General features: G+C 45.8%; 1 protein-coding gene across 4 annotated transcripts in view; it reads left to right on the top strand.

Moving 5' to 3' along the window:
- The window catches only part of dnaaf1 (dynein axonemal assembly factor 1), a 188,043-nt gene that overhangs the window by 84,650 nt on the left and 77,570 nt on the right, over positions 1-25,823 (top strand). For all 4 annotated transcript variants that reach the window (XR_013886505.1, XM_080187281.1, XM_080187282.1 and 1 more), the window contains 2 exons: positions 13,778-13,999; positions 23,906-24,072. Coding sequence is in view for 3 of the 4 variants with exons in the window: in XM_080187281.1 (XP_080043407.1) it covers positions 13,778-13,999; positions 23,906-24,072 (389 nt within the window). In the remaining variant the exon portion in view is untranslated. The remainder of the gene's footprint in view (positions 1-13,777; positions 14,000-23,905; positions 24,073-25,823) is intronic.

The following is a 25,823-nucleotide window of genomic DNA, read 5'->3' on the forward strand; positions in this document are numbered from 1 at the left end:
TTCTTCACCACCTTCTTCACCTGTGCTGCCACCTTCAAGGATTTGTGGACTTGCACACCTCTGTGTTTCTATACTCTTGATGGTTCTGCCATTTATTGTATAGCTCCCCACAATATTAGTTCTACCAAAATGCATCACTTCACATTTATCTGGATTAAATTCCATCTGCCATTTCTCCGCCCAATTTTCCAGCCTATCTATATCCTGCTGTATTGTTTGACAATGTTCATCACGATCAGCAAGTCCAGCCATCTTTGTGTCATCCACAAACTTACTGATCACACCAGTTACACCTTCTTCCAAATCGTTTATATATACCATAAGTAGCAGAGGTGCCAGTACAGAGCCCTGCGGAACACCACTGGTCACAGACCTCCAGCCGGAAAAAGACCCTTCAACTGATACCCTCTGTCTCCTGTGACCAAGCCAGTTCTCTACCCATCTAGCCAATTCTTGTATTCCATGAGCCTTAACCTTTTTCACCAATCTGCCATGAGGGACTTCGTCAAACGCCTTACTGAAATCCATATAGACGATATCCCTGGCCCTTCCTTTGTCAACCGTTTTTGTCACCTCCTCAAAAAACTCCACCAAATTTGTAAGGCACGACCTCCCTCTTACAAAACCATGCTGTCTGTCACTAATGAGGAGGCCTTGGCAGGCAGGATTAAGGAAAACCCCAAGGCATTCTACAAGTATGTGAAGAGCAAGAGGATAAGACATGAAAGAATAGAACCTATCAAGTGTGATGGTGGGAAAGTTTGTATGGAGCCGGAAGAAATAGCAGAGGTACTTAATGAATACTTTACTTCAGTATTCACTATGGAAAGGGATCTTGGTGGTTGTAGTGCAGACTTGCAGCAGACTGAAAAGCTTGAGCATGTAAATATTAAGAAAGAGGATGTGTCGGAGCTTTTGAAAAGCATCAAGTTAGATAAGTCGCCGGGACCGGATGGTATGTACCCCAGGCTAATGTGGGAGGTGAGGAAGGAGATTGCTGAGCCTTTGGCGATAATCTTTGCATCATCAATGGAGACGGGTGAGGTTTTGGAGGATTGTAGATATTGCTCCTTTATTCAAGAAAGGGAGTAGAGGTAGCCCTGGAAATTATAGACCAGTGAGTCTAACCTCAGTGGTTGGTAAGTTGATGGAGAAGATCCTGAGAGGCAGGATTTATGAACATTTGGAGAGGTATAATATGATTAAGAATAGTCAGCATGGTTATATCAAATGCAGATCATGCCTTACGAGCCTGATTGAATTTTTTGAAGGTGTGACTAAACACATTGATGAAGGAAGAACAGTAGATGTGGTATATATGGACTTTAGCAAGGCATTTGATGAGGTGCCCCATGCAAGGCTTATTGAGAAAATGAGGGAACATGGGATCCAAGGGGACATTAGTTTAGTTTATGGATCCAGAACTGGCTTGCCCACAGAGGGCAAAGAGTGATTATAGATGGGTCATATCTGCATGGAGGTCAATCACAAGTGGAGTGCCCCAGGGATCTGTTCTGGGACCCTTACTCTTTGTGATTTTTTTATAAATGACCTGGATGAGGAAGTGGAGGGATGCGTTGGTAAGTTTGCTGATGACACAAAGTTTAGAGGTGTTATGGATAGTGTAGAGGGATGTCAGAAGTTGCAGTGAGACACTGACAGGATGCAAGACGGGGTGGAGAAGTAGCAGATGGTGTTCAACCCCGATAAGTGTGAAGTGGCAGGTCAAATAGGATGGCAGAATATAATAGGACTCTTGGCAATGTGGAAGATCAGAAGGATCTTGGGGTCCGAGTTCATAGGACGCTCAAAGCAGCTGCGCGGGTTGAAGCTGTGGTTAAGAAGGCGTATGGTGTACTGGCCTTCATCAATCAAGGAATTGCATTTAGGAGTCAAGAGACAATGTTGCAGCTATATAGGACCCTGGTCAGACCCCACTTGGAGTATTGTGCTCAGTTCTGGTCGCCTCATTGCAGTAAAGATGTGGAAGCCATAGCAGAGGAGATTTACAAGGAAGTTGCCTGAATTGGGGAGCATGCCTTATGAGGGTAGGTTGAGGGAGCTCAGCCTTTTCCCCTTGGAGAGACGAAGGATGAGAGGTGACCTGATAGAGGTGTATAGGATGTTGAGAGGTATTGATCAAGTGGATAGTCAGAGGTTTTTTCCCAGGGCTGAAATGGTTGCCACAGGTTTAAGGTGCTGGGGAGTAGGTCTAGAGGAGATGTCCGGGGTAAGTTTTTCACTCTGAAAGTGGTGGGTGCATGGAATGGGCTGCTGGCAACGATGGTGGAGGTGGATTCGATAGGGTCTTTTAAGGGACTTTTAGATAAGTACATGGAACTTAGTAAAATAGAGGGTTATAGCTAAGCCAAGTAATCTCTAAGGTAGAGACATGTTCAGCACAACTTTGTGGGCCAAAGGGCCTGTATTGTGCTGTAGTTTTTCTATGTTTCTGTAAAGGTGCACGGTGTTACGGGTAATGTATTAGCACGCTCAGAGGATTGGTTAACAAACAGAAAGCAAAGAGTGGGGGGTTTTCTGGTTTTTCTTGTCAGTGATCAGTGATTAGTGGTGTGCCTCAGGGATCAGTGTTGGGACCGCAGTTGTTTATGATTTACATAGATGATTTGGAGTTGGGGCTCAAGTGTAGTGTGTCAAAATTTGCAAATGACACCAAGATGAGTAACAGAGCAAAGTGTGCAGAGGACACAAAGTCTGCAAAGGATTATAGATAGTCTAAGTGAGCCAAAGAGTCATAGAGGTTTACAGCATGGAAACAGGCCCTTCGGCCTGGGCGAGGATCTGACAGATGGAGTACAATGTCGGTAAATGTGCAGTCATCCATTTTGGTATGAATAAGAACAAAATGGACCATTATTTAAATGGTAAGAAACTGCAGCATGCTGCTGTGCAAAGGGACCTGGGTGTCCTTGTGCAGAGGAGTTTCACTGGGTTGATTTCAGAGTTGAGAGTTTTGGCTTCTGAGGAGAGACTGGGGCTATATTCATTGGAATTCAGAAGAAACATACATAGAAACATATAAGATTATGAAGGGAATAGATGAGATAGAAGCAGGGAAGTTGTTTCCACTGGTCGGTGAAACTAAAACTAGGGGGCATGGCCTCAAAGTAAGGAGAAGCAGATTTACAAAGAACAACACAGCAAGGGAAACAGGCCCTTTGGCCCAACGAGCCCGCGCTGCCGTTTTAACATTACGAGTGCCCTCCTCTACCCATGACCTATGTCTACACCTATTGGGGAAGATTGAGGGAAGACTAATTTAGGGACGATTTGTTACACCAATCAGCCTAAGAGCACGTTTTTTGGGATGTGGGAGGAAATCGGAGCACCTGGCTGAGTTGAGGAGGAACTTCTTCACGCAAAGGCTTGTGAATCTGTGGAATTCCCTGCCCAGTGAAGCAGTTGAGGCTACCTCATCAAAAATTTTTGAGGCAACTATAGATAAATTTTTGAGCAGTAAAGGAATTAAGAGTTATGGTGAGCAGGCGGGTAAGTGGAGCTGAGTCCACGAAAAGATCTGCCATGATCTAATTGAATGGCGGAGCGAGCTCGAGGGGCCAGATGGCCTACTCCTGCTACTAATTCTTATGTTCTTGTACAACCAGAAACAATGCTGTCAACGGCACATCTGTAAAGATGTGAGAGTCATCGCGGACGTGCCAAATTTCGGCATGGAGGGACGAGGATAGGTTGTTGGTGATCTGGGGACCTAAAAACTTAAAGCTCTTCATTGATGTAGACAGGGGCATACCCTCCAATACACTTTCTGAAGTTGATGACTATCTCCATTTTGTTGACATTGAGGGCGAGATTATTGTCATTGCACCAGTTCACTAGATTCTCTCTCTTTCCTGTACTTGCCTGCTTCCTCTTTCCTGTCCTTTCCTCTTTCTTGATCTCCATCTTGTCCTTACCATAGAAACCATAGAAAATTACAGTTCAGAAACAGGCCTTTTGGCCCTTCTTGTCTGTGCCGAACCATTTTTTGTCTAGTCCCACTGACCTGCACTTGGACCATATCCCTCCACACCCCTCTCATCCATGAACCCGTCCAAGTTTTTCTTAAATGTTAAAAGTGACCCCGTATTTACCACTTTATCCGGCAGCTCATTCCACACTCCCACCACTCTCTGCATGAAGAAGCCTCCCTTAATATTCCCTTTAAACTTTTCTCTTTTCACCCCTAACCCATGCCCTCTGGTTTTTTTCTCCCCTAGCCTCAGTGGAAAAAGCCTACTTGCATTCACTCTATCTATACTCATCAAAATCTTATATACCTCTATCAAATCTCCCCTCGTTCTTCTACGCTCCAGGGAATAAAGTCCTAACCTATTCAATCTCTCTCTGTAACTCAGCTTCTCAAGTCCCGGCAACATCCTCATGAACCTTCTCTGCACTCTTCCAACCGTATTTACATCCTTCCTGTAACTAGGTGACCAAAACTGTACACAATACTCTAAATTCAGCCTCACCAATGCCTTACACAAGCTTAGGGCGGCACGGTAGCACAGTGGTTAGCACTGCTGCTTTACAGCTCCAGGGTCCTGGGTTCGATTCTCGGCTTGGGTCACTGTCTGTGTGGAGTTTGCACATGCTCCTCATGTCTGCGTGGGTTTCCTCCGGGTGCTCCGGTTTCCTCCCGCAGTCCAAAAATGTGTGGGTTAGGTTGATTGGCCATGCTAAGAAATTGCCCCTTAGTGTCCAGGGATTAGTGGGGATAATATGTAGGGATATGGGGGTGGGATTGTGTTTGGTGCAGACTAGTTGGGCCAAGGGCCCCTTTCTGCACTGTAGGGTTCTATGAATTACCATAACACTCCAACTTTTATACTCAATACTTTGATTTATAAAGGCCAATGTACCAAAAGCACTCTTCACGACCCTATCCATCTGTGACATCACTTTTAGGGAATTCTGTACCTGTATTCCCAGATCCCTCTGTTCAATTGCACTCTTCAGAGTCCTACCATTTACCCTGTACCTTCTACTTTGGTTTGTCCTTCCAAAGTGCAATACCTCACATTTGTCTGCGTTAAATTCCATTTGCCATTTTTCAGCCCAGTTTTCTAGTTGGTCCAAATCCCTCTGCAAGCTTTAAAAACCTTCCTCACTGTCCACTACACCTCCAATCTTTGTATCATCAGCAAATTTGCTGATCCAATTTATCACATTATCATCCAGATCATTGATATAGATGACAAACAACAACGGACCCAACACCAATCCCTGCGGCACACCACTTGTCACAGGCCTCCACTTAAAGAAGCAATCCTCCACAACCACACTCTGGCTTCTTCCATTGAGCCAGTGTCTAATCCAATTTACCACCTCCCCATGTATACCTAACGACTGAATCTTCCTAACTAATCTCCCATGAGGGACCTTATCAAAGGCCTTGCTGAAATCCAGGTAGACAACATCCACCATCTTCCTGGTAACCTCCTCGAAAAACTCTAATAGATTGGTCAAACATGACCTACCACGCACAAAGCCATGTTGTCTCTCTCTAATAAGTCCCTGTTTATCCAAATATTTGTAGATCCTATCCTGATCACACCTTCCAATAACTTGCTCATCACCGATGTCAAACTTACTGGCCTATAATTTCCTGGATTTCTTTTGGAACCTTTTTTAAAGAACGGAATAACATGAGCCACCCTCCAATCATCCGGCACCTCCCCCATGAATACTGATATTTAAATATGTCTGCCAGGGCCCCTGCAAGTTCACTACTAGCCTCCCTCAAGGTCTGTGGGAATACCCTGTCCGGTCCTGGAGATTTATCCACTCTTATTTGCCTTGACAGCCAGCACCACCTCCTCGTTAATCTGTAAAGGTTCCATGACCTCCCTATCTGTTTGCCCTATTTTCATAGACTCCATGCCTGTTTCCTCAGTAAATACAGATGCAAAAAAACCATTTAGTATCTCCCCCATCTCTTTTGGTTCCATACACTGTCTACCACTCTGGTCTTCAAGAGGACCAATTTTATCCCTCACAATCCTTTTGCTCCTAATGTACCTATAGAAGCTCTTTGGATTTTCTTTCACTCTGTCTACCAAAGCAACCTCATGTGTTCTTTTAGCCCTCCTGATTTCCCTCTTAAGTAGCTTCTTGCACTTTTTATACTCCTTGAGCATCTGATCTGTTCCTTGCTGCCTGTACTTTTCATATAACTCTCTCTTCCTCTTAATCAGCGTTACAATCTCCCTCGAGAATCAAGGTTCCTTATCCCTATTTACTTTGCCTTTAATCCTGACAGGAACATACAAACTCTGCACTCTCAAAATTTCTCTTTGAAGGCCTCCCACTTTCCATTTACATCCTTACCAGAGAATGGCCTGTGCCAATCCACACTTCCCAGATCCCTCCTCATTTCATCAAATTTGGCCTTTTTCCAGTTCAGATCTTCAACCCGAGGACCAGATCTATCCTTATCCATGATCAGGTTGAAATTAATGGCATTATGATCCCTGGATCCAAAGTGTTCCCTCACACTCACGTCCATCACCTGCCCTAACTCATTTCCCAATAGGGGATCCAATATTACATCCTTTCTAGTTGGCACCTCTGTACACTGATGTAGAAAATTCTCCTGAATACGTTTTACAAACTCTACCCTGTCTAAACCTTTAACAATATGTGAGTCCCAATCTATATGTGGAAAATTAAAATCCCCTACTGTCACAACTTTGTGTTTCTTGCAGTTGTCAGCTATCTCTCTGCTGATCTGCTCCTCCAATTCTCTCTGACTATTAAGTGGTCTATAATACAACCCATTAACGTGGTCATACCTTTCCTGTTCCTCAGCTCCACTCATAGGGCCTCTGTAGATAAGCTCCCTAATCTAACCTGCCTGAGTACCGCTGTAACATTTTCCCTAACCAACAATGCCACCCCCCCACCTTTTATCCCTCTGTCTCTATCACGCCTGAAACATTGGAACCCTGGAACATTGAGCTGCCAGTCCTGCCCCTCCTGTAGCCAAGTTTCACTAATGGCTATAATGTCATATTTCCACGTGTTAATCCACGCCTTCAGCTCATCTGCCTTCCCCACAATACTCCTGGCATTGAAATAGACACACCTCGAAAGATTATTTCCACCACACTCAACCCTTCCATTTGTGATTTTGCTTGAACTAACCTGTCTTTTTACCCCTGCTCCACTATCTGCTCTGGCACTCTGGTTCCCGTTCCCCCTGTAAATCTAGTTTAAACGCTCCCCAATAACACTAGCAAACCTCCCTGCAAGTATGTTGGTCCCCTTGTAGTTTAGGTGTAATCCATCTCTCTTGTACAGGTCCCACCTGCCCCAGAAAAGGTCCCAATGATCCAATTGGAAACCCTGCCCCCTACATCAGTTCCTCAGCCACGTGTTCATCCGCCCAAGCATCCTACTCTTACGCTCACTGGCACGTGGTACAGGTAGCAATCCTGACATTACTACCCTCGGGGTCCTGCTTTTTAACTTCCTTCCAAGCTCTCTCTACTCTCTCTTTAGGACCTCCTCACTCTTCCTATCTACGTCATTGGTACCGATGTGTACCATGACATCTGGCTAATCACCTTCCCACTGTAGAGCGCTGTGCACGCAATCAGAGACATCCCTGACCTTGGCACCCAGGAGGCAACAAACCATGTGGGAGTCTCTGTCCCGACCATAGAACCTCCTGTCCGTAGCTCTGACCACTGACTCCCCTATCAATACTGTTCTCATCTTCATCCTCCCACCCTTTTGCGCTGCAGAACCAGATTCAGTATTAGAGTTCCGGCTGTCGCAGCTTGTCTCAGGTAAAGCATCCTCCACAACAGTATCCAATGCAGTGTAGCTGTTGTGGAGGGGAATGGCAACAGGGGAACCCTGCTCTGCCTGTCCTTTCACATTTCCATTCCCTCTTCTTAAAGTAACCCAATTTCCTGTGCTCTGTTGCTTAGGTGTAACTACCTCCCTAAAGCTACTGTCTACATACTTCTCATTCTCCCGAATTAAACGGAAGTCATCAAGCTCCTTCTCCAGTTCCCTAACACGCTTTGCTAGCAGCTGCAGCTGGATGCATCTCTTACAGATGTTGTTGTCAGGGGTACCAGAGGTCTCCCTGATCTCCCACATCCTGCAAGAGGAGCATTCCAACGTCTTGCCTGGCATTTTATTTTTTATCTGGGGGGAAAAAGAACAAGAACAAACTTTCCAAAAAAAAACTACTCTCGCCTCTGCCTGTTCTCGCCTAAGCCTGTTGAGCCAAAGCCCTTCAGCCTTCACTCTTCTCACTCTCACTCTGCTGCCCGCTCTCAATGCTGCCCACAGTATAAAGTGGCCTGCTGTTTATAGGTCCCTTTCACCACTAGTTGGCATCAGGCACCTGCGCTGTTTTCATACTTTTAAAAAAAACTTTTGAAAGGAAAAAAGTCATTGTTGAAACTCTGGCCACAATTCTCCCAAAAGCACTGAATTGGTGGGAAAACTATTCTAGATCCCGACTGTTTTGTCAGTTCAACTTCTCATCGAATCTCCCCACTCTGCAATGCAGAGGTCCCAATTTGTGAATTTCATTAAAAACCCGGGGGACAGGGCCTATTCTCACTGGAGTCTGACAGTTCTGGAACTCTGGACATGCGCAGTGGCCTCGATCTATCATTCTCTCCGTTTGCTGGCTAGTTCAATCACAGGCCAACCCGGGACTCTCTCAGTGCTGCCCCTCCAGTGGCCCCTACAACAATTCCTGGCCAGCCCTGACTGAATACCCACTCCCCCACCCCTAGTCAGACCGCGTCCCCAGGCCGCCCCAATGGCTGCCCTCCCTTCATCCCAGGCTGATCGCTATGCTGAGTAGCACTAGGCCCTGCCCCCTTGACAGTGCCCAATGCCTGGTGGGCAGTGCCAAGGTTTCCCCCATAATGGGCACTTTGTCCCTTTGGCAGTGACATGGGGCAAAAGCTGGCACTGCCAGGGTGCCCCTGCTCAGGGGGCACTACTCCGCCACCTGACAGCCTGAGGTGACCCAGCGGGGTCTCCTGCTAATTCCCTGAATTTGGGGAGCTAGTCTGAACCCTGCTGGAATGAAGTACTCCTGGTGGAGTGGGAGATTCAATTGGAACTGGTAAGTTCCGGTTTCCAGCGTGATCTGGCTTGTGACTGTTCGCTGTCTCTGGGAGGTGTACATGCGTTCCCGGCATGTGCGCAAATCTGGAACAAGGCAGCGACGTGCTTCTCCCACCTCGACCTGCCAGAAAAGTTGTAGGTTGGAATGGGAGAATCGTGGCCGCTGTTTCTTTCTTCACAGATGTTGCCTGATTTGCTGAGCATTTCCAGCATTTTTTATTTCCGGTTTCCAGCATCTGCGGTATTTTATGTTTATCGTCCTGTATAAGAACATAAGAAATAGGAGCAGGAGTAGGCCATCTGGCCCTTCGAGCCTGCCCTGCCATTCAATAAGATCATGGCTGATCTGTCGTGGCTCAGTTCCACTTTCCCGCCCTCTCCCCATAACCCTTAATCCCCTCTCTTATCAAAAACCCATCAACCCGCTTCTTAAAAATATTTAGCGAGGCAGCCTCCACCACTTCAACGGGCAGAGAATTCCAGAGATTCACCACCCTTTGAGTGAAGAAGTTCCTCCTCAACTCCGTTCTAAACCGCCCCCCCTTTATCCTGAGGCTGTGCCCCCTAGTCCTACTGTCTTTTTTGAGCGGGAAGAGTCTCTCCACCTCTATCCTATCCAGCCCATTCATCATCTTATACGTCTCAATGAGATCTCCCCTCATTCTTCTAAACTCTAACGAGTACAAGCCTAGTTTATTCAGCCTCTCCTCATAGCTCAACCCCCTCAACTCCGGTATCAGCCTAGTAAACCTCCTCTGCACTCCCTCCAAGGCCAAAATATCCTTGCGCAGGTGCGGCACCCAAAACTGCACACAGTACTCCAGCTGCGGCCTCACCAATGCCCTATACAGCTGCAGCAAGACCTCCCTACTTTTATATTCAATCCCCCTCGCTATGAAGGCCAGCATCCCATTCGCCTTCCTGACCACCTGCTGCACCTGCAAGCTGGGTTTTTGCGACTCATGCACAAGGACCCCGAGGTCCCTCTGCACCGTCGCCTGCTGCAGTTTTTCGCCACGTAAGTAATAGTCCTTCCTACCATTCTTCCTACCAAAGTGGACCACCTCACACTTGCCAACATTAAATTCCATTTGCCATTTCCTGGCCCATTCGCCCAGCCTATCTAGATCCTTCTGCAGACTCTCCACACCCTCCGCACAATTTGCCTTTCCCCCAATCTTGGTGTCATCAGCAAATTTCGACACCCTACACTCGGTTCCCTCCTCCAGATCATCTATATAAATGGTAAATAGCTGAGGCCCCAGCACCGACCCCTGGGGCACCCCACTAGTCACCAACCGCCAGTCCGAATAGCACCCATTGACCCCCACTCTCTGCCTCCTATTTGACAACCAATCCTCTATCCACGCTAACACCCTACCCCCAACTCCATGTCCTCTGACCTTCTGCAGTAACCTCTTGTGAGGTACCTTATCAAACGCCTTCTGAAAATCCAGAAAGACCACATCCACCGGCTCTCCTCTATCCACCGCCCTAGACACATCCTCATAGAACTCCAGTAAATTTGTCAGACACGACTTCCCTTTAATGAAACCGTGTTGCGTCTGCCCTATCAAGCAATTCCCTTCAAGATGCCTCGCAATTTCCTCCTTAATGACGGATTCTAACATTTTACCTACCACAGACGTTAAACTAACCGGCCTATAATTCCCCGCCTTTTGCCTGGCACCCTTCTTAAACAACGGCGTAACATTAGCCGTTTTCCAATCTTCCGGCACTTCCCCGGAATCCAGCGACGTCTGGAAAATAACCACCAAGGCATCCACTATAACCTCCGCCATTTCTTTCAGAACCCTCGGATGCATTCCATCCGGTCCTGGGGACTTGTCCACAATCAGCCCCTCCAGTCTGTCGCGCACCACCTCTCTAGTAACAGTAATGTCATTAAGACTCTCCAGTCCTACCACCTTTCCATCGCTAACACCCGACAAATTATTCACGTCCTCCTCCGTGAAGACAGAAACAAAAAAGTTATTCAAGACCTTAGCCATATCCCCATCCCCTACCACTAGGTCCCCTTTCTCATCCTCTAAGGGACCAACGTTCACCCTAGCCAGCCTCTTCCTTTTTATATATTTATAAAAACTCTTGCTATCCTTTTTTATATTAAGCGCTAGCCCAGCTTCATAGCTTCTTCTACCCTCCTTTATCAACTTTTTTGTCAATCTTTGTTGACATTTAAACCTTTCCCAATCCTCTTCTCGCCCACTGCTCTTAGCTACTCTAAATTCCTCCGCTTTTAATTTAACACTTTCCTTCACCTCCTTCGTTATCCACGGCTTATTACCTCTCTTCCTACTGTCCTTTTTAACCATCGGAATAAATTTCTGCTGAGCACCAAGAAAGATCTCCTTAAAGATCCTCCACTGCTCCTCAGCAGACCTACCTTCCAACGCGCTCCCCCAGTCCACATTCGCCAATTCTTCTTTCATCCTACCATACTCCCCTCTATTCAAACAAAGGACACGTGTCCGGGAACCCACTTTCTCCTCCTCCATCTGCAACAGAAACTCCACCATACAATGATCACTCTCCCCAAGAGGATCCTTCACCGCAAGGTCCCTAATTCTACCTGCCTCATTACATAGCACCAGATCCAAGATAGCTCGCTCCCTCGTCGGCTCCAACACACACTGTTCCAGGAAACTATCCCGGCAGCATTCCAAGAACTCCTCCTCGAGTCCACCTCGTCCAACATGGGTCGACCAATCAATATGCAGATTGAAATCCCCCATAACTACTGCCGTCCCATTCCTGCACGCCGCACTTATTTGCGCGTTAACAGCCCGCCCCACCTCCAGATCATTATTCGGGGGCCTATAGACGACACCCACCAGCGTCTTCCTCCCTTTGCTGTTCCTAATCTCCACCCACAACGATTCCACTTTCTGCTCTTTGGCTCCGATATCATCCCTTGCTACCACCTTGATGCGGTCCTTAATCAGCAGAGCTACGCCACCCCCTCTTTCCTCCTGCCTATCCTTCCTAAACACTTGATAGCCCTGTACATTCATCTCCCAGTCCCTGTCACCTTGCAGCCACGTCTCTGTAATGGCCACCAGATCGTATCCATTTGTGTCGATCTGCGCCACCAGCTCATCCACTTTATTCCGAATGCTTCGTGCATTCAGATAAAGCGCTTTCATCCCAGCCTCCTTCTGGACCCTATTTGCTGTAACGCCACCACTTGGGACATCCTCAGCCTCTTCCCTTACCTGTACCTTATCCTTAACTGTAGACCTCCTAACATCACCTACCCTCGCACCCTCCCCCCCCCTAATTAGTTTAAAGCCCTGTCTACAGTCCTCTTTACTCGATTCGCCAGCACTCTGGTCCCAGCACGATAACTTGAATGCAGTAAAGTCAGGTACTCCCAAGTGACAGTTTGAATTGAGTTTGTCAAAAATTTAGAGTGGTATTAACATGCCATGGGGTTAAAAACTAACTTCACTCCCAGAAGTGATATGCCAGAGTAATTTAAGTCATGTTACAACAATTGCAAGGTTGTTGACAGGCAATTGCCGGACGGAGGAACGAATTCTCATTCAGATGCAAACATCTAGTGTCATTTTACATTTATGATTCTGATTGGAAGCTTTTTTTGAATTAAACTGTTGTCTTACTGCAACTAATTATTTGTTCTCTTACTCTTATGATTAAATACATTTGGTAGTAACAGAACCAAATTAAGATACAGACGACCATAATCTAATTGAACAAGCTGGAGGGGATGAATAGACTTCTTTTATTTCTACATACCTCAGCATTGAATCCCTTACTTAGAGCAGAGCAATTTCACCCAACTTGTGTAAACCAATAAAACTCTTACCACAATAAAATCCAGGCAGAGTTGTAGATTTTTTAATAAGTGCTCTCTCAAAATAGGCATTTTTATTTCCATATTGAATTGTGAAATTACATGTAATACTGCATCCATGCGAGGTCTTGACCTCGCTTTCTTGCTGTCTTTCCTTGACCTTTCTTTCTCTCGCCATGGGATTGTACCAGTGTGAGCTGTCGCATTCTCATCTCTGATTCAGAGTGTTTGAGGCTCATTTCCATTTGAGGGCATGTTGCACTGTCAGAAGTACCGTCATCCATGTGAGATGCTAAATTGAGGCCATATCTGCCATCATGCATGATCATGAAAAATTCTATGGCATTATTTTGAAGAAGAGAGGGAAGTCCTAGTGTCCTGGCCAATAGCTATCCCTCAATCAAAATTACAAAAATCATGGTATAAAATGCTTAGGATGAACAGGCCTACTTTTTAACCCAACTAGTTAAAAGGTGGGAAGGAAGTGTGGTTGGGGGGAGGGAGGGGCCAGTGCCATGTGTGCATTGAGTGCCCCAAGATGCCCTATTATTTAAATATTTATATCCTCTGTGAATGTTGAAGGTGGAAAAGGTTCATTATTGAAGGAAAGAGCAGCTGTTCAAAATGCTAGAACTATTTGTTTAATTTTGTGATGAGGATATTTCTGTCTAGTTTAACAAGAATGTATTAAGTTGTTAAGGTGTGACAATGATGTTCTGTAAATAATTCAGTTTTTAATTGCAGCCAGTGTTGTCTCATGGTATCAGTTTTGTGTTTGATGAATGCTGGCTGTTTTTTCTATTTCACCCTGTGTAGGTTTCTCCTATATTGAGAACCTGGAGGAGTATACTGGCCTGAAGTGCCTCTGGCTGGAGTGTAATGGTCTGTTAAAGATTGAGAACCTAGATGCTCAGGCTGAGCTCCGTTGCCTCTTCCTACATCAAAATCTCATTCATAAAATAGAGAACTTGGAGCCATTGCAGAAATTGGACTCCATCAACCTGAGCAACAACTACATCAAAATCATTGAGAACCTCTGTAAGTAAAACTCAGACACCTTCTTGTCTTTCCCCATACATGAGAAATGCTCACAACATAAGCATTCCCTGCTTTTTACCATCTTGTTTACTGTCAACTGTCTACTTCATTGAAAGGCTGAGAGAATCAAAATGTGCAAATGACCATTACCCCCAGCCAAATAGTAGCGGCGTTTTTAGTCGCATTTATGCAAGTGCTATCTTCCCCCCAATTATTGTGTATTCAGTTGGAAAGGGAGGATGTGTTGGCGTGGCAAGTGCATGCAGAGACAGGGAGTAAGCCTCTGAAACAGTGCAGTGGTGCCCATAGTTGAGAACGGACAAGATTGGATTGGAAAGCTAGAAGTAATGGGAGGTGTGCAGGAGGATTGATGGATTCGGGATGACATGAATATGGGTGTAAGTAGTTGGCTGGGGAATAGGGAAGGTAGATGGAGGAAGATGCATGAACAGGAGAGTGAGGAATGGACAAACTGCATGGAATGTGGCACTGGAATAACCCTCACAAAGTGTGTGCAATATGCTGCATTTTCCCTTTTTAACCTTTTAGCAGAGTCAGTCATTGTCTTCTCTTCCATTTGTTAATCTCAGTGGGACTACCTTCACTTGGCTCCACCTTCAATAATCAAGTTATGACCAGAAGGTCAATTGCAATAGATTCTCTTCCAACCCTTCTCTGTTACTTCTGATGTTGCCCAAGGATCTATCCTTGACTCTCTCCTCTTCCTCATCTACATGCAAATATAAGAAATAGGAACTGGCATAGCCCATGCAGCACCTTGTGCCTTCTCTGCCATTTAACACTATTATAGCTGATCTTATCATAGAATCCCTACAGTATAGAAAGAAGCCATTCGGCCCATCGAGTCTGCACCGACCATGATCCCACCCAGGCCTACCCCCATATCCCTACATACTTATCCACTAATCCCTCTAATTTACACATCTCAGGACACTAAGGGCAATTTTTAGCATGGCCAATCAACCTATTCTGCACATCTCTGGACTGTGCGAGGAAACCAGAGCACCTGGAGGAAACACATGCAGACACGCGGAGAATGTGCAAACTCCATATACACGGTGACCCAAGCCGGGAATCGAACCCAGGTCCCTGGAGCTGTGAAGCAGCAGTGCTAACCACTGTGCTACTGTGCCACCCTAAATCTTCCTCAACTGCATTTTCCTCCCTGTTCTCCGTATCCTTTGATTCCCTGAGAGACCAAATATTTGTCTATTTCTATAAGGCCACAAAACATAGGGGCAGAATTAGGCCACTCGGCTCATCAAGTCTGCTCCGTCATTCAATCATGGCTGATATTTTTCTCACCCCCATTCTCCTGCCTTTTCCCCATAACTCCTAATCCCCTTATTAATCAAGAACCTATCTATCTCTGTCTTAAAGACAGTTAATGACCTGGCCTCCACAGCTTTCTGCGGCATAGAGTTCCACAGATTCACCACTCTGGCTGAAGAAATTCCTCCTCATCGCTGTTTTAAAGGATCATCCCTTTAGCCTGAGGTTGTGCCCTCTGGTTCTAGTTTTTCCTACTAGTGGAAACATCCTCTCCACGTCCACTCTATCCAGGACTCTCAGTATCCTGTAAGTTTCAATAGGATCATCCCTCATCCTTCTAAATTCCAACGAGTGCAGACCCAGAGTCCTCAACCATTCCTCATATTTCAGTCTCTTCAACAGTGGAGCATCCATAACCCACAGGAGTAAACAATTCCAAAGCATCGCAATCCTTTGAGTGAATACATTTCTCCCCAATCTCATTCCTAAACAATCAGCTGCTTATCCTGAAAGTGTGTCCCCATAATATAGATTTCCCAATCGGAGGAAATAACCTCTGAGTGTCTACCCTGTCAAACCTCTTCAGAACACTGTAGGTTCAAAGAGTTTACCTCTCATTCTTCTAAACTCCAAAGAATATAAGCCTAATTTGCCCAGCCTCTCATCTAAAGGACCAGTCTAGTGAAATTTCACATCACTGCCTCCAGTGCAAGTACATAAGAACATAAGAACATAAGAAATAGGAGCAGGAGTAGGCCATCTAGCCCTTCAAGCCTGCCCCGCCATTCAATAAGATCATGGTTGATCTGTCGTGGCTCAGTTCCACATTCCCGCCCTCTCCCCATAACCCTTAATCCCCTCGCTTATCAAAAACCCATCAATCCGTGTCTTAAAAATATTTAGCAAGGCAGCCTCCACCACTTCAACGGGCAGAGAATTCCAGAGATTCACCACCCTTTGAGTGAAGAAGTCCCTCCTCAACTCCATTCTAAACTGCCCCCTCTTTATCTTGAGGCTGTGCCCCCTAAGTCCTACTGTCCTTTCTGAGCGGGAAGAGTCTCTCCATCTCTATCCTATCCAGCCCATTCATCATCTTATATGTCTCAATGAGATCTCCCCTCATTCTTCTAAACTCTAACGAGTACAAGCCTAGTTTATTCAGCCTCTCCTCATAGCTCAACCCCCTCAACTCCGGTATCAGCCTAGTAAACTTCCTCTGCACTCCCTCCAAGGCCAAAATATCCTTGATATCCTTCCTTAAATCTGGAAAGAAAACATTTACACAGTACTCCAGTGTGCTGTTAATAGACCGATATACAATTGTAACAATACTTATTGTTGAACTCGAAACCCTTGCAATAATAGTCAGCACCCCATTGAACTGCTTGCTGTATCTGCAATGAGACTTCGTGTTTATTGTCTGACCGCACCCAAATCTTACTGATCATCAACATTCAAAAGTTTCAGATCTTTTAGAAAAATAATCTGCTTTTCTATTATTATCAAAATGAATAATCTCATTTCCTCGCATTATGCGCCATCTGCTATTCTATTGTCCATTCATTCAACTTGTCCATAATTTGGAACAGCTTCTCTGTGTGCTGGCCCACAGTTTATAATCCCACTGTTTTTTGCCACTGGATACATTACTCTTGGTCATTTAACTAATTCATTAATATAGATTTAAAATGACTGAGGCTCCAACATGATCCTTGAGGCACTCCACCAGTCACACCTTGAAAATGCCCATAATTCCTACGTTTCCTTCAGGAAGGACAGGGTTGGGGGCAAAAGAGGTGGTGGAGTGGCACTGTTGATCAGGGACAGTGTCATGGCTGCAAAGAAGGAGGATGCCATGGAGGGACTGCCAACAGAGTCATTGTGGGTGGAAATTAGGAACAGCAAAGGGTCGATAACTTTGCTGGGTGTTTTCTATAGGCTGCCCAATAGTGACAGGGAAGTTGAGGTGCAGATAGGGAAAGAGATCCTAGAGAGATGTAGCAATAACACAGTTGTCGTGATGGGAGACTTTAATTTCCCAAACATCGACTGGAATATCCCAAGGGTAAGGGGTTTGGATGGGGAGGAGTTTGTTAGGTGTGTTCAGGAGGGCTTCCTGACACAGTACGTGGATAAGCCTACGAGAGGAGAGGCTGTACTTGACCTGGTACTAGCTAATGAACCAGGACAGGTGTCGGATCTCTCAGTTGGAGAGCATCTTGGGGATGGAGATCATAATTCTATCTCCTTCACAATAGCATTGGAAAGAGATAGGATCAGGCAGGCTAGGAAGGTGTTTGTCTGGAATAAGGGGAAATATGAAGACATCAGGCAGATAATTGGACAAATAAACTGGAAGAAGGCATTCTTGGGGAAAAGTACAGAAGGAAGTTGGCGGATATTCAAGGAATGTTTGACTGGAGCTCTGCACGATAACGTTCCGATGAGACAAGGAGGTTTTGGTAGGGCACGGGAACTGTGGTGCACAAAGGTTGTGGTGAACCTAGTCAGGAAGAAAGGAAAGGTGTATAAAAGGTTCAGAGAGCTAGGAGATATTAAGGATCTAGAGGAGTATAAAGCTTGTAGAAAGGAGCTTAAAAAGGAGACTAGGAGAGCCAGAAGGGGTCATGAGAAGGTCTTGGCAGGTAAGATTAAGGAGAATCCCAAGGCCTTCTACAAATATGTAAAAAGTAAAAGGATGAGAAGAGAAGGGATAGGACCTATAAAAGGTGAAGGAGGAAAAGTCTGTGTGGAACCGGAAGAAATGGCAGAGGTGCTTAATGAGTACTTTGCCTCGGTATTCACGATGGAAACTGATCTGGGAGGTTGTACTACAGGTTTGCGGCAGTCTGAAAAGATTGAGTATGTGGATGTTAAGGAAGAGGATGTGTTAGAACTTTTAAACACTATCAAGATAGACAAGTCGCCGGGACCGGATGGGATGTACCCCAGGTTACTGTGGGAGGTGAGGGAAGTGATTGCAGAGCCCCTGGCAATGATCTTTACGTCGTCGATGGAGACGGGAGAGGTTCCGGAGGATTGGAGGATTGCAGATGCGGTTCCTATTTTCAAGAAAGGGAACAGGGATAGCCCGGGAAATTACCAACCGGTGAGTCTGACCTCAGCGGTTGGTAAGTTGATGGAGAGGATTCTGAGGGACAAGATTTATGAGCATTTGGAGAAGTTTAGAATGATCAGAAATAGTCAACATGGTTTTGTCAAGGGCAGATCGTGCCTTACAAGCCTAGTTGAGTTCTTTGAGAATGTGACTGAGCACATTGACAAAGGAAGAGCGGTGGACGTGGTTTACATGGACTTCAGCAAGGCGTTTGATAAGGTCCCCCATGCAAGACTTCTTGAGAAGGGGAGAGGGCATGGGATCCAGGGGGCTTTAGCCTTGTGGAGCCAGAACTGGCTTGCCTGCAGAAGGCAGAGAGTGGTTGTGGATGGGTCTTTTTCTGCATGGAGGTCGGTCACCATTAGAGTGCCCCAGGGATCTGTTCTAGCACCCTTGCTGTTTGTCATTTTCATAAATGACCTAGATGAGGAAGTGGAGGGATGGGTTAGCAAGTTCGCAGACGATACGAAGGTTGGTGGTGTTGTGGATGGTCTGGAGGGATGTCAGAAGTTGCAGTGGGACATAGATAGAATGCAAGACTGGGCGGAGAAGTGGCAGATGGACTTCAACGCAGATAAATGTGTAATGGTCCATTTTGGCAGGACCAATGGGATGAAGGAATACAATATCAAGGGTAGGAGTCTTAGCTGTGTTGAAGAGCAGAGGGATCTTGGGGTCTGGGTCCATCGGACTCTTAAATCAGCCTCGCAGGTGGAGGATGTGGTCAAAAAGGCGTGTGGTGTACTGGCCTTCATTTATTGAGGGATTGAGTTTAGGAGTTGGGAGGCAATGCTGCAACTTTACAGGACCCTTGTCAGACCCCACTTGGAGTACTGTGTGCAGTTCTGGTTGCCGCACTTGCGCAAGGACATTTTGGCCTTGGAGGGAGTGCAGAGGAGGTTCACTAGGCTGATACCGGAGTTAAGGGGGTTGAGCTATGAGGAGAGGCTGAATAGACTGGGCTTGTACTCGTTAGAGTTCAGAAGGATGAGGGGGGATCCCATTGAGACGTATAAGATGATGAAAGGGATGGATAGGGTAGAGGTGGAGAGGTTCTTCCTGCTCAGAAAGGACAACAGGACTAGAGGGCACAGCCTCAAGATAAGGGGGGGTGCAGTTTAGAACGGAGTTGAGGAGGAACTTCTTCACTCAAAGGGTGGTGAATCTCTGGAATTCTCTGCCCGTTGAAGTGGTGGAGGCCACCTCGCTAAATATATTTAAGACGCGGGTAGATAGGTTTTTGGTAGGCAAGGGGATTAAGGGTTATGGGGAGAAAGCGGGAAAGTGGAACTGAGCCACTTCAGATCAGCCATGATCTTATTGAATGGCGGGGCAGGCTCGAAGGGCTAGATGGCCTACTCCTGCTCCCATTTCTTATGTTCTTAATGAGCATAAAGGTCCCTGTTTTCTCTGTCTCTCTCATATTTTGAATACTGGTGTTATGTTTGCTAACTTCGATTTCATTGGGAACATACTAGAATCTGGAGAATCATTACTGCCACTTCCACCATCTCTGCAACTATCTCCTTTAAAGCTCTAGGATGAAGGAAATCAGATGCTGGGAATTTATTGGATTTTAGTCCTTCGAGTTTCTCCAATGCTTTTTCTATTAATTACTGAACATTTCTCACTCTTTGTAGATCCTTGATTACCTTTAAATTTAAGAATATTGTTTGCGACTGGCATATGTCACACTCAGACCTACTACTGCCCCTTGGGGACGTTATCAGAAAACACAGTGCCTGCTCCCACATCTGTTCTCTGTGTTGTCAGACTGTGCTGGGATTTGCCAGGTGGCCCCATCGCAGGCAAAAATAGCACAATGACTTTAGGCAGGAATTTCAGGTGCAAGCTCCCTGGCCTGTGTTTCTAATATTCAGACTTGCACAAACAGTAATTACTCCCAAATATTGGGAAGGCCAAAGTTCTTGTTTTTTGCCCATTGCATACCAGTTTCATTTCCTGGCCACCTTGACTATTTGGCACAAAAACAGAAAAATGTTGGAAAATCTCAGCAGGTCTGACATCATCTGGGAAGAGAGAATAGAACCAACCTGTCAAGCCTAGATGAGCCTTTATCGGAGCTGAGAGCAAGAGAACATCTGACAAAATTTATGCTGTGGGTGGGGGTTGGGGGGGCTGTAATTGGACAAAGGAAAGGCGTACAAAAGGTTCAGAGAGCTAGGAGATGTTAAGGATCTGGAGGAGTACAAAGCTTATAGAAAGGAGCTTAAAAAGGAAATTAGGAGAGCCAGAAGGGGTCATGAGAAGGCCTTGGCGGGTAAGATTAAAGAGAATCCCAAGGTGATCTACAAATATGTGAAGAGTAAAAGGATGAGAACTGAAAGGGTAGGACCTATAAGAGGTGAAGGGGGAAAAGTCTGTGTGGAACCGGAAGAAATGGCAGAGGTGCTTAATGAGTACTTTGCCTCGGTATTCACGGTGGAAACTGATCTGGGAGGTTGAACTACAGACTTGCAGCAGACTGAAAAGATTGAGTATATGGACGTTAAGAAAGAGGACGTGTTGGAACTTTTAAATTCTATCAAGATAGACAAGTCGCCGGGACCGGATGGGATGTACCCCAGGTTATTGTGGGAGGTGAGGGAAGTGATTGCAGAGCCCCTGGCGATGATCTTTGCATTGTCGATGGAGATAGGAGAGGTTCCGGAGGATTGCGGATGTGGTTCCTATTTTCAAGAAAGGGAACAGGGATAGCCCGGGAAATTACCGACCGGTGAGTCTGACCTCAGTGGTTGGTAAGTTGATGGAGAGGATTCTGAGGGACAAGATTTATGAGCATTTAGAGAAGTTTAGAATGATCAGGAATAGTCAGCACGGCTTTGTCAAAGGCAGGTCGTGACTTACGAGCCTAGCTGAGTTCTTTGAAAATGTGACTGAACACATTGACGGAGCAAGAGCGGTGGACGTGGTTTACATGGACTTCAGCAAGGTGTTTTATAAAGTCCCCCATGCAAGGCTTTTTGAGAAGGTGAGAGGGCATGGGATCCAAGGGCCTTTGGCCTCGTGGATCCAGAACTGGCTTGCCTGCAGAAGGCAGAGTGTGGTTGTGGATGGGTCTTTTTCTGCATGGAGGTCAGTCACCAGTGGAGTGCCCCAGGGATCTGTTCTAGGACCCTTGCTGTTTGTCATTTTTATAAATGACCTGGATGAGGAAGTGGAGGGATGGGTTAGTAAGTTCGCCGATGATACAAAGGTTGGTGGTGTTGTGGATAGTCTGGAGGGATGTCAGAAGTTGCAGCGTGACATAGATAGGATGCAAGACTAGGCAGAGAAGTGGCAGATGGACTTCAACGCGGATAAATGTGTAGTGGTCCATTTTGGCAAGACCAGTGGGATGAAGAAGTACACTATCAAGGGCAGGAGTCTTAGCAGTGTTGAGGAGCAGAAGGATCTTGGGGTCTGGGTCCATAGGACTCTTAAATTGGCCTCGCAGGTGGAGAATGTGGTCAAGAAGGCGTATGGTGTACTGGCCTTCATTAATCGAGGGATTGAGTTTAGGAGTCGGGAGGTAATGCTGCAACTTTATAAGACCCTTGTCAGACCCCGCTTGGAGTACTGTGTGCAGTTCTGTTCGCCTCACTACAGGAAAGATGTGGAAGCTATTGAGAGGGCGCAGAGGAGATTTACAACGATGTTGCCTGGATTGGGAGGCATGCCTTATGAAGATAGGTTGAGGGAGCTAGGTCTCTTCTCCCTGGAGAGACGAAGGTTGAGAGGCGACCTGATAGAGGTTTATAAAATGTTGAGAGGAATAGATAGGGTGGATTCTCGGAGGCTATTTCCTAGGGCTGAAATGGTTGCTGCGAGAGGAAACAGGTTTAAGGTGCTGGGAAGCAAGTACAGAGGGGATGTTAGGGGAAAGTTTTTCACTCAGAGGGTGGTGAGTGAGTGGAATCAGCTGCCGTTGGTGGTGGTAGAGGCAAACTCGCTGGGGCCTTTTAAAAGGCTTCTGGATGAGTACATGGGATTGGGAGTTACAGATAGTTCTATGGCTTGGTAGGTATGTGAGCGGTGCAACTTGTGGGCCGAAGGGCCTGTTTGTGCTGTTCTATGTTCTATTAAATAGTGATGATGAAGGCTGAGAAAGATGCCAGAAGTGTCCATTGAGTGATTAGAATGTGTGAATGGCCGAACAGAGATATAGACTATTAAGGGATGACCTGAGGAATGTGGCGGTTGCACTAAAACTCTTCCCTGAGGGGAGGGTTCATGCTCTGAAGTTGTTGAACTTGATGTTTATTCCAGAAGGTTGTAAAGTGCCCAATCGGATGATGAGGTGTTGTTCTTCTAGTTTGTGTTAGGGCTCACGGGAACATTGCAAAAGGCCAAGGACAGACATGTGGACAGGAGAGCAGAGCTGTTTGTTGAAGTGCCAAGCAGTAGGAAGGTTTGGGTCCTGCTTAGAGACACTTTTTGCCTTTTCCTCAGCCTTCACTATTCACTCATCATGTATGTATTTCTTTTGTCCAATTACAGTCCCCCCTCCCCCACCCTCACAGTATAAGTCTGATCTGATATTCCTTACACTCAGCTCTGACAAAGCTTCATTCAGACTCAAAACATCAACTCTATTCTTGCTCCACGGATGCTGTCAGATCTGCTGAGATTTTCCAGCATTTTTCTGTTTTTGTTCCAGATTCCAGCATCTGCACTATTTTGCCCTTAACTATTTGCCACTTTGGAATCTTAATTGACCATGACTTCCAACCCCCCCCAATCTGGTTATCATAAAGTCTTTCCAATCCCACATTAATCAGTCTGTTTCTGCCCCCTCTTCAGCTCACCTGCTGCTGAAACCCTTTCACTTCCAGACTGAACCAATACAGTGTTCTCTGGCTTTCTACGTTCCACTCTACATGAACTTGAGCTGACTCAAAATGCTCTTGCAAATATCCTAATTTTCTTGGACCCCCATTCACTCATCACTGTTGTGCCCACTGAACTGCATCCACACCTGTTTCCCAATGCCTCCAATTTAAAATTCTCCTCCTCACAGCCTAGCTTCTCTTTATCTCTGTATATTCCTTAAGCCCTTAGCTCCCCTTCTTCTTTATGCTTCATTCCCACGCCTTTCAGCTCACCAGTGATGGTCATGCTTTTAATCACTTGGGCTTCACACTTGGAAATTCCATCCCTAAACCTCTCTCCTTTCTTCTCTTTTAAGACCCTCTTTGGCCAACCTTTGGTCACTGATCAATAACTTTGGATGTTGGAATGATTTTCTGTGTTTAAAAGTGCCACAGGAATTGCTGTGACTCTATATATGAAATTAATAGCAGGCAGTTTGGCTGTTCTCTGGTCCTGAGTATAGACTACTGTACTTTTATATCAAAAAGGTTCAGAGAGGGGAATTGATCCATGATATATTGCTGTGCATCATCGGGTACCATGTTCCTATTTGTGTTAGAAAGATACTTACCATGTAACGGGTCTCCTTAATCTAAACCTGTAATGATCTTCTGCTCTCTTAGCTTGTCTGCCGGCGCTCAAAACGCTACAGTTGGCTCACAACCAGCTGTGCACGGTGAAGGACATTGAACACCTGAAACAATGCCTGAGCTTGAGTGTCCTTGACCTTTCACACAACAAACTGGGTGATCCTGACATAATCACTGTGTTTGAGGTGATGCCTAATCTGGTAAGTGAAACTTGTCCCTTATGTATTTGTAGTTGGAAAATGCAGGTGTAACCTCTGTAGACTGAAGTTTTGATTTAAGATTGAAAGCAGAGTTTAAATCTTGAGCTCAGTTGCTAAATAACCAAAACCACAAGGATATAGAAATTAAATGGTAACCTTGTGAGAAACAGTTTGTGAGAATGTTTTCACTCATGGATCTTAATTTTAACCTGTATCAGTTTAGCGAGATAAAGAATAAATACATTTAGTGGTAGAGAGAGTGTGCCTAAGTGATCAGCAAAACAAGTCAGTGTTAGCACTCTGAACAGTTTCTGTCGGCAAGAAAAGCTTACCACACCTGATATTCTCAGGCAGTTTCCTAATCAAGTCTTAACGCATGGTGGCACAATGGTTAGCACTGCCGCCTCACAGTGCCAGGGACCCGGTTTCAATTCCTGACTTGGATCACTGTCTGTGTGGAGTCTGCATGTCCTCCCCATATCTGCATGTGTTTCCTCCCACCATCAGAAAGATGTGTTGGTTAGGTACATTGGCCATGCTAAGTTCTTCCTCAGTGTACCCAAACAGGCACTGGAGTGTGCGACGAGGGGATTTTCACAGTAACTTCATTGAAGTGTTAATGTAAGCCTATTTGTGACACGAATAAATAAACAAACTTAATTGTGCATAACTCTGAGAACAGGCAGGATCAGGTACTTGCAGAGTAATGTGACAGCAGGCAACAGTCTGCTTTCATTCCTCTAATGCTTCCTGGTTAGTGTCTTTTTTTTGCTGCTGATTTTTTTCACTATCTTAAGCCCCTTTAACTTCTCTGGCGGCAGCAGAATGTGCAGCAAGAAATGAAGAAAGAGAGAGTGGAAGGAGTAGGAACAGAAACAAAGTGATGAAGAATGTTTGGGAGGAAGGAAAGAGAAAGTGTAAGGTTCATTTGTGCACTCATAACATGGTATACGTAAAGATGGGCACCACCTGTAGACAGAGGATGATGGCCAGAGTACTGGATGGCGGAGAATCCTCTGAGGCATTTCCAGTCACCAATGGTGTCAAACAGGGCTATGTGCTCGCACCCACACTGTTCAGCATGATGTTTACTGCCATGCTGAATGACGCCTTCCAGGACAGTGTTGCTGGAATCAGTCTCAAGTACAGAGTGGATGGGAAGCTTTTCAACCTGAGGAGACTACAAGCTATTACCAAAGTGAAGGAGATTGTTCTGAGGGATTTCCTCTTTGCCAATGACTGCGCCCTGTATGCTGGCTCAGAGCCAGAGAGGCAAGTCTGTATGGACAAATTTTCCACGGCTTGTGACAACTTTGGACTCACCATCAACATTAAAAAGACCGAAGTCATGCACCAGCCTGCTGCTCGTGCACCGTACACAGAACACATAATGACAATCAAAGGGCAGAAACCACAGGCAGTGGACCAGTTCACTTATCTTGGCAGCACCCTCTCCCAAGCAGTGACTATTGATGCAGAAGTTAACTGCAGAATAGCAAAGACAAGTTCTGCTTTTGGTAGACTGCGTTGCATTGTATGGAATCAGCCCAGCAACAAAACTGAAGGTCTCAGCGCCATTGTACTTACTACCCTCCTGTATGCCTGTGAAACGTGGACTGTGTATCAAAGGAAGGGAAGACAGCTCAATCATTTCCGCATGACTTGTCTTCGCAGAATATTATGCATCCAATGGCGAGGCAAAGTACCAGACACTGAGGTTCTCTCTAGAGCAAGTCTACCATCAGTCCACA

The sequence above is a fragment of the Carcharhinus amblyrhynchos genome, chromosome 4 (assembly GCF_965287045.1).
Source record: "Carcharhinus amblyrhynchos chromosome 4, sCarAmb.v2.hapA, whole genome shotgun sequence".
In the NCBI taxonomy this organism is placed as follows: domain Eukaryota; kingdom Metazoa; phylum Chordata; class Chondrichthyes; order Carcharhiniformes; family Carcharhinidae; genus Carcharhinus; species Carcharhinus amblyrhynchos.